This window comes from Mustelus asterias, chromosome 17 (assembly GCF_964213995.1).
Source record: "Mustelus asterias chromosome 17, sMusAst1.hap1.1, whole genome shotgun sequence".
NCBI classification, from domain to species: domain Eukaryota; kingdom Metazoa; phylum Chordata; class Chondrichthyes; order Carcharhiniformes; family Triakidae; genus Mustelus; species Mustelus asterias.
Genome location: NC_135817.1, coordinates 52,744,275 through 52,754,036, shown reverse-complemented (window position 1 = coordinate 52,754,036; position 9,762 = coordinate 52,744,275). Strand labels below are relative to the sequence as shown.

General features: G+C 42.9%; 1 protein-coding gene across 1 annotated transcript in view; it reads right to left on the bottom strand.

Moving 5' to 3' along the window:
* Positions 1-4,612: 4,612 nt before the first annotated feature.
* LOC144506480 (prostaglandin F2 receptor negative regulator-like) overlaps positions 4,613-9,762 on the bottom strand; it is a 68,997-nt gene continuing 63,847 nt past the window's right edge. The window contains exon 9 of the mRNA XM_078232659.1: positions 4,613-8,588. Coding sequence (XP_078088785.1) covers positions 8,425-8,588 — 164 coding nt within the window. The 3' untranslated portion in view covers positions 4,613-8,424. The remainder of the gene's footprint in view (positions 8,589-9,762) is intronic.

Genomic DNA, 9,762 nt, shown 5'->3' with positions numbered 1-9,762 from the left:
CTCACCCAGGCAAGTAGAGGATATTCCATCATACTCCTGACTTTTCATAGAGTCATACAGCACAGAAACAGGCTTTTTGGACCCACCAGATCTATGCTGACCATCAAATACCAGTCGATACTAATCTCATTTACCAGCCCTTGGTCCATAACCTACTATGCCTTGGCAATTTAAGTGCTCATCCAGCTGCTTCTTAAATGTTACCTCCACCACCCTCTCAGGCAGCATGTTCCATATTTCCATCACCCTTTCGGGGAAAAGGTTTTTCTTCAGATCCCTTTAAACCATTTACTCCTCACTTTAAACCTATGCCCTCTGGACTTAGACATCTCTGCCATGGGGGAAAAAATCTTATGATCTACCATATCAATGCCTCCTCCCTCTCCCTCAGCCTCCTCTGCTCCAGGGAAAACAAACCCAGCCTATCCAGTCTCTCCTCTTGCTGGAACTTTCCATCCCAGGCAACATCCTGGTGAATCTCCTCTGCACCTCCTTCAGTGCAATCATACCCTTCCAATAGTGTGGTGACCAGAACAGCACACAATATTCCATCTGTGGCCTAACCAATGTTTTATAAAGTTGTACCAAGACCTCCCTGCTCCTAATTCTATGCACTGGCTGATGGAGGCATTCTGTATGCCTTCTTCACCACCCTATCTACCTCTGCTGTCACCTTCAGGGTTCTGTGGCTTGCACACCAAGTTCCCTTTGATCCTCAATATTCTCTAGGGACCTACTGTTCATTGTGTATATCCTATCTGTTTTAGACCTCCAAAAATGCATTACCTCATTCTTATCAGGATTAAATTCCATCTGCTATTTCTCTGCCCAACTTACCAGCTGATCAATATCAGTCTATAGCCTAAGACTATCTTCCTCACTATCAACACCACCAGCAATTTTCATGCCATCGGCATGAAATAATTTCACCTTCTACATTCACATCCAAGTCTTTAATGTATATAACAAACCACAAGGGTCCCAGCACCACTGGTCACAGGCTTCCAATCACAAAAACAACCTTCCACCATCACCCTTTGCCTCCTACTAACAAGCCAATTTTGGCCTTGTAGATAGTGGACAAGCTTTAGGGAGTCAGGAGGCGAGTTACCCACTGCAAGATTCCTAGCCTTTGATTTGTCCTTGTGGCCACAATATTTACATGGCTAGTCCAGTTCAGATTTTGGTCAACAGTAACCCCCAGGATGTTGATAGTGGGGGATTCAGTATTTGGTAATGCCATTGAACGTCATGAGGTGATGGTTTGATACTGTCTTGTTGGAGATGATAGTTGCCTGGCACTTATGGCATGAATGTTACTTGCCACTTTTCAGCCAAACTATTGTTCCTTATCCTCTTCGATCTGTCTTCAGCCCTTGGCATGGTTGATCATACCATCCTCCTCCAATGCCTCTCCACTGTGAATGGTTAGGTGGGTCTGTACTCACCTGGCTTCCTTTATTATGTATCTAATCATAGCCTGAGACTCCTCATCCATGTCATCTCTTCCCTCTCCCACTATTTTTTCTGGTGATGTAAATGGATAACATGTTAGTTTTCACATGCGCGCTAATGACACCCATCTTTACCTCATTGATAATGTAACAGCAGTGGAGGATTTGGCAGACTGTTTAACAGAGCAGAAGGTTCCTCCACATATTGGAAAGATTGAAGTCATTATTTTCATCCCCATTCCAAACTCCATTCCCTAGCTACTGACTCCATCCCTCTCCCTGACAACTGTCTGATGCTGAACCAGACTATTTACAAACTCCGCATAATATTTGACACAAAGATATTTGACCACATATTTGCAGCGTCACTATGACTGCCTATTTGCACATCCATAACATTGGTTGACTTTGTTCCTGCCTGACTTTGTTCCTGCCTCAGTTTATCTGCTGTTGCAACTATCATTCAGGCTTCAAAACCTGTCTTGATTAATCCAACACGCTCCTGGCTGGTCTCTCACATTTCTACCTGTAAAGTTCTGTAAACTTGAAGTCATCCAAAACTCTGTTGCCCATGTCCTAACAATTACCCCCGATCTCGTTGACTTACATTGGCTCCCTGCCAAACACCTCAATTTTTAAATTCTCATTTGCGTTTTCAAATAACTCCATAGCTGTGCCCCACTCGATGGATTTTCCAGTCCCGCCAAAGACATCTGGACTTTTGGCTACACTCCAAATTTTCCAATCTCACCTGTGAGGATTCCCACTGCTGGTGGGATTGGAAAATCCCAGCCCCCCCTTCCATTACAATCTCCTCCAATCCCATAACTCTTCAAGATAGATGTGCTCATTTAATTCTGGCCTCTTTAGCACCACGATTTTAAAGTCAAAACTGGGATGTACACTGATGATTGCACAACGTTCAGCACCATTTACAACTCCTCAGATACTGAAGCAGTCCATGTCCAAATGCAGAAAGGCTTGGGCTGACAAGTGGCAAGTAAAATTTGCACCACAAAAGTGCCAGGCAATGACCATCTCCAACAAGGGAGAATCGAATCATCACCCATTGATATTTAATATTGAATTCCCAATTATCAACATCCGGGGGGGGTGGGGGGGTGTTGGTGGTGGAACCACTGACCAGACACTGAACTGGACCAGGCATTAATGCAGGTCAAAGGCTAGGAATTCTGCAGTGACCCCCTCCAAAGCCTGTTCACCATCTACAAGGCACATATCAGGAGTGGGATGGAATAGTCCCCACTTGCCTGGATGAGTGCAGCTCCAACAACATCCAGGACAAAGCAGCCCGCTTGATTGCTACCCCTTCCACAAACAAACTCACGAACAGTGGCAACAATGTGTACCATCCTCAAGATTCACTATAGGAACACACCAAGGCTCCTTGGACAGCACCTTCCAAATCCACAACCACTACCATCTAGAAGGACAAGAGAAGCAGATGCCTGGGAATATCATCATCTGGAGGTTCCGCTACAAGTCACTCACCATCCTCACTTAGAAATATATCACCTTCACAGTTGCTCAACAGCACTGTGGTTGTACCTACACCTCAGGGACTACATCTGTTTTAAAAGGCAGCTCATCACTATCTTCTGAAGGGCAACTCAGGATAGGCAATAAATGCTGGCCTAGTCAGCACTGCCCACATCCTGTAAATGAATAAAAAAGGACCATGGAGTAGTCCACCTCCAGCGTAGGAGAGCTTGGAACACAACTACATAACAGCACTAGCCGATCCAAACATGGAGCACCCACGGCCACTATTTGGACTTCCTTAGCAGCAGAGGAAGAAGCCTTGCAGTGACACTGTGCAGTGAAGCTCAGACTGCGATCAGGAAATTTCGGCCTGTTGCCATGCAAGTCTACACATGGCAGAAGCTCCAATGCTCAGAGAGGCTTGCAGACTCCCACAGCACCACTATCCTCATAGGATTGCAGAGGAGTCGCTCATTGGATTAACAGCGAAAGTGGCACCAATGAAAAATGATTGCATTTGTGTTCTGACCACTGCTATTCTGCCAGTGCCTTTGCCCACTATTCAGCCAGTCCAGACTGTTGCCCTCCCATGCCAATGTGGTGCAGTCCAAAGCTGGGCCTCAGGGCCGCGGACTGCTTGAGGCTGTCCTGCATGGCCATCTGCAGTCTCCCCCATTGATCTTATAGGAACACAAGGGCAGACAAAATCAGGCACTAAAAATAAGTAGTCGTTGTTGTTGGCATAATTTGATTTGTTGTTGGAGGCTTGTTGCTGTTGGATGGTGGTCAAGGGACAGTTGTAATGGGGCAGTTTATGGGGAGTAGTTTCACTGAAGACAGCACCAATAATCTGCTCTGACAGGTCACCTGATTACAAGGGGCCAGGATCCCTTTGCCTTTTTCACTCTCTGCATTGTCTACATCTTTCCATGGTCATGTTACAGACAGAGACACTGCTATCACAGCTCCTCTATCTGGATCAGGTACCTCTCTGACTTAAGCTTGATATTTTGACATGGTTGCTCGTCAGTCCAGCGTCCTCAACAAGATCCTAGGGATTCGGGAGAAGTAGAATAAGAGATGAGAAGTACGGAAAAGTGCTTTAGATCCAAAGGGAGTATGCCAATTTCTCCTGGCTCTACATTTCTGTATTGTGGTGGGTTGGGAGGGGCTTTTAAAGATTAAGGGCGGAATTTTACCAGCACATCCGCCCGAGGTTCATACGATCCCGCCCAATGCCAACGAAGAATGCCGTTCTCCGAGCCTCGCCCGCTCCTGGAATTGGTGCAGGCATGCCGGTAAAATTCTGACCTATAGGTTAGACCAACGCAAGAACCAAAAAAATCCTGAGCAGAGCAGACCCTGTGCTAATGTATGTAGCATTGGATAAGTATCAGAGAGGCCTTGGAAGCAAGGCAAAATAAATCATTTTTGCAAAATAAATCATTTTTGCCTCCATTTTGCAGAGACAAAACAAAGAAAAGATGGTGGAAGGGGAGGGGGAGGGAGTAGAAAAGATGAGAGTGGAAGACAGGAGAGCCAGTTACTGAGCGATAGACTCTCAGAAATATTTTTACATTTTGTCTCCCAAGTGATGCCACAAGAGATGGACTAGTAAGGAATGAACACTTTCCCAAAACATTCAGCAATCAAATGAATACAAACCATGAGCAAACTTTAATTAACAGAAAACTTTAAGTGTTTTATGTACATACATTTGAGAACAATTGCAACTCACTGTGGTAATAAATGCTTCTGTAAATTTTGCGCAGAAGTTTAAACAATTAAAAAACTTAAACGCTCCTAAGAGTTTGGATGTGTTAAGAATTTTAGTTTAACTTTTTTTTGCCCTTTTGATTTTACACTGACATATTTGGTTAACCCACATGTGCAAGGCAATTGACAGAAGAGTATGTTTAGAAAATCTTCAAGTCCAAGATAATTTTTCAGATCAGTTCCCTGAAGGGAATATGTCAGGTTCTTTTAACAGTAGAAATAATGTTTCAAGAAATTATATAGGAAAAGGAGTGGTTTTTGCAACTGAGCACCAGAATGTGGTAAGAGTGTGTCATACCCAAAATTACCTTGACAGGAAATCACACAAAGTGTGGGGGGGGGATTTTAAGATTAAAAATCCCTGATTTCTAATGAGTGGGCACAGCACGGATACATCCTTTGGAAGCGTGGCCAATCTTAAACTACAGCCAGGTACACCCTGATAATTTAGTTCTTATCTGGTAATTTAGTTCTGACAATGAGGTTTCTATTAAATCTTTTTTACCACTATTACCTATCACTAGTGTGGAATCTAAACCACCACAAGAGTAAATTTCAATTGCTAAATGGCATATGGAGTTTTTTTTTAAACAAACCAGTGAAGGTGATTCCAACTGGATTAACACAATCCTCTCTACTCACCGCCCAAAAAAATGCAATCGCCATGCATATGCTTGGATCGTTTCTAAGGCTTTGTTATGCAAATCATAGAATCCCTATAGTGCAGAAGGATGCCATTTGGTCCACCAAGCCTGTGCCGACAACAATCCCACCTAGGCCCCATCCCCGTAGCCCCACATATTTATCCTGCTAAACCCCCCCTGACATTACGAGGCAATTTAGCATGGCCAATCAACCTAACCCGCACATCTTTGGTCTGTGGGAAGAAACGGGAGCACCCGGAGGAAACCCATGCAGACACGAGGAGAATGTGCAAACTCCACACAGACAGTCACTTGCGGCCGGAATTGAACCCGGGTCCCCGGCACTGTGAGGCAACAGTGCTAACCACTGTGCCGCCCATGCAAATTGACCATCTTAAGAATTCAATATGCTGCTTCCTTGTAAAAGAAAATTGCTAGAGGAAAAAAAAAACTTCTTTGTCACATTCTGCAAGTGTCAACAGCAAAGCCACACAAAAATAGTTCAATTTCACGACTAAAGAAGTGTGGGGATGGAAATTTGAATGTTTCAAACACATGCCTTGGATCTCAGCTCCAGTGCATACAAAATTCCAGCAAAATCCATCAGGAGATTAATTCTGATATGGTGTATTTCAAAATGGCTGACTGGTTCATTGTATCATCTAAAATCATTGATTATTTGACACTAAATAAAAGACAAATGCACAATTTGGAAATCCGAAGTAACAAAGTATCAGAACACACAGATTAGTTAACTGTATTGCCAGTGTATGTCTGATATACACTTTCAAGGATCTCAAGGAAGAGATTCCCTGAAAACAAATGAACAGAATTAGGTGAACTATTGGAGATCAGATAGTGGTTGTGATTAGTCATTAACATTGCAGGTTCAAGTGCCATTGTATAAACAGCCAGTCCTTTAAACAAAATTCAAAGCAAAATTAATTTAAAAATCCTAAATTTTACTGGAGTGTATTTCAGTCATTCAATGAAATAGTTGAAAAGACTTTTTGCAGTGTTACGGCAGTAATTCTCACTAAATGACTTTGGCACTTGGCTTGTTTGTTAACTTGTATAAAACAAAACTGCATACACACCCCAAGCACAAAACAATTATTTGCTTCTTAATAATGTACCGGAGATGATAGAAAATCTGTGTTGTACTTGATTGTTTTCTCCCATTGAGGCTGTTAATTAACATGCTTCACTTATCCTGCAAGTGAGAGGCCAGCCATGTATGGCCATTGCACGGTTGTACAAATATTGAGAGGCCTAAATTTCCCTCCAGGGTAGGTTCATTGCCTGAGGAATGTATGAGGCTGGCCTTGCATTTTAATGGGTTGAGCAATGCAGGCATGGTTTCTGGCAGCAAAAGTGAGCCTGCTACTACCAGGAGGGAATGATGATACTGCAGTGCACCAGTTGACAAAGTTATAGGCCCAAGGAGAAAGAGAGGCTTCCACTACTGGGCCCCATTCCCTCCAGGAACAGTTTCAACAGGCCTGGCAATGCTGCCCCAAGTTCTCTACTATTAGCCATCTCCTAGCAGGCATCAGCATCTGTAGCAATAGAATCCAGGAAAATTGGGCGGATTTCTTGGGCTTCTTCCTCTGCCATCATTAATGCGGTGAGGTGATGAAGGGGCAGCCGGCTGCCTTCCCAGCTAGGGCAAGAGGAAAATCCATATAGTGTTGTTCGGGGCGGAATGGGCCTCTTTCACTCAGTTTCACTTTTCCATGCAGAGCACCTAATTTAGGCCAGTTATCGAGAGAGAGAAAGCCATCGATCTTATTCCCCACCTGCCCCTCAGCGTGCCAAACAGGAGGAAGAGACAATCAATGAGGCTCCTCATTCTGTGCCTCCGGTATAAGTAATAACATTGTGAGATAAACCTGGAAGCATGTCTGTTTTTATAACTGCTTAACCAGGGGTAAAACTGTCTTCCACTGGAGTGCCAATAAAGGACTGGGCAATGAAAATTGCTTAAAAAACAGCCCACCTCTGAGCGTTGAAAAAATTTTTTAAAAAATTATAGTTCAAAAAAATGTGTTGTATGTAGCAAGTGTAAGAAGATCAGGATTTATTGGGCGATGCTACATCACACGGAATTACTTGCTTCAGCAGCAGTCAACAATTTAGTCTGACCGTTTCATTTTTCTTTGAAACTGCATTAATTGCAACCTCGCCTTAATTTACATAAACTATACTGATGCCAAAGTAAATGTTTTTGTACCAAGATCAGATAGAATTGTACTGCACTGGAGTGGGCTGCGTCAAGTTCAATCTCCCTTTTGGGTAAATTTCAACCCCTGCAAGTTCAAAGACAGCAGTTATTCCCTCTCAATAGGGTCTTGGGAATGCATTGTACATGATGGAACCTCTGCCCCTCCCTCTAAACGCTCCAGAAATAATATCTTCTGTTACAAGTCTGTATAGCAGAGAAACCATTGGTCTCCCTTTCGAGCCAGCCAGTCTTTTATCCATGCTTTCCAGAATGGTGTTAACATTGTTCATTTTACTGATTTCAGCCTTTGTAAGCAAGCTGGTCGAACTCAGCACTCTGCCCGAATTGATATTTCACTGCAATTTTGAACTTGAATATCACAGAACAAAATCCCCATCCACATTACTACTCAAGAGAACAATATCCAGTTTACAGCCTGAACCCAATGATAACCTGAAACCACAGTAATGGTGACTGACCAGCAGAGACCAAGAAAACGTCGCTGGTGTTTTATCTTCTCTACGCAGAGATGGTCAGATGTTGAGAAACACTGGCAGTATCTCTAAAATATCACTTGCTGCACATAAGAAATAATTAACAAAAATCACACTGACATTCCCACAAAGTGTTTTTACCCCACTCGAATACCGGAACATGGCTTTTTTAAAAAAAAAACAAAATTACAATCATTGCACATGTTAACATTCTAAAAAAGACAGGACACCTCCTCAACATCTGCTTTTTCTTCCTCCCCAAGTTGCAGAGAGTAGGTAGTTTCCGCAGTTCATCCAATGGTCACCCTGCAATACTGCAAGAGATCGTCTCAGTCCGTGCCCATCGGGATTAACCTGTGTTGCTCGTATCTTGGCGTAATTCTCTCCCCAGAGCAGTACCGAGAGGCACACTTTCCGATTGCACAGGCGAGAATTCCAATCAATAAGGCGACACTAATCCCATATATCAAAGGCATCTTAAAGGAATCTAGCACTGATGGGGAGGAAAGGGAAAGGATGAGGCAGAAGAGAGAGAGAGAGAATGTTAGTGAAAAAAAAGTTAATACTTTTTTTTTGGTCTGCCCTCCCGACCTCCACATTATGCAAATATTCTTTCTATTTTAGCATCATTTTTATGCAGTCTATCTGAATTGTATTTTTGAGCCCTATTTGTATCATCCCTTCTCAGCTGCCTGACCACCCTGTTGGTCTTTAATATTGCCGTTATATTTCATTTCCCATTAAACACCTATGTTTTAACTATTTCTCACTGTTTTACTTGACTTGTTTATCTTTCCCTTCTTTCTCAGCCATCTGTCTATTATCTGTGATTACGCAATCCTGGTTGGAGAAGGAGGAACTTGTTAACCAATGGCTTCACAGCCGCACGAAAAGGGCACTTCAGAACTAGGAATGTCTTGTACAACAATGTCTGATAATTGAATGATCACAAAATAATGATGGCTAAAAGGTGGCCAGTTGCCTCATCCCCCTCTATATCCACTTGGTGTGCGCACATCTCGGAATCGTATATACTGTCAGACAGGCTAGTTGGATCTAGAAGTTCACTGTTTTTATCTGTGGAAAAGCATCACAACAAAAATCAGAGTAACACAAAGGGAATCTTTTGTGGCCAAATGCTGTAAATGTGAGGATTATGTACTTTATCTTGTGCGTCTGAGCTCAATAATGTCACAGTTGTAAGAAATCCCAGCCATGTAATCAAACCCGCTTTTATTACATGTTTACTTTCACAAGATGAGCAATTACCGTGTTGTCATAGGAACGTTCTCCTCACAACACTGCTTAACTAACTGTCTCGAGGATGTCACGATCTTAAAATAGACTGGGACAAAAAAAAAAGGAGCTATTCTATCACAAGTATCCTGAAGCACTAGACTGCCAGGGACAGTGAATTCCAGAATTGGAGAGGTTGGATTGTAAGACATTATTAAAAAAAAACACCCAGCCTTCCGGCATTCACATTAATCGAGCAAAGAATGTGCAGGTTCTTCACAAGCATGCAGTCCAACCTGCTGGATTTTCTAGCTTTTGTTGCACGTGGCCAATTTATCATTTATGGATTCAGAACATCTCTTTCCTAAAGTGGCAAACGGTGGCTCACAAACATTGTATTCTGCCCAGAGTCAAATCTGCAGCCAGTATAT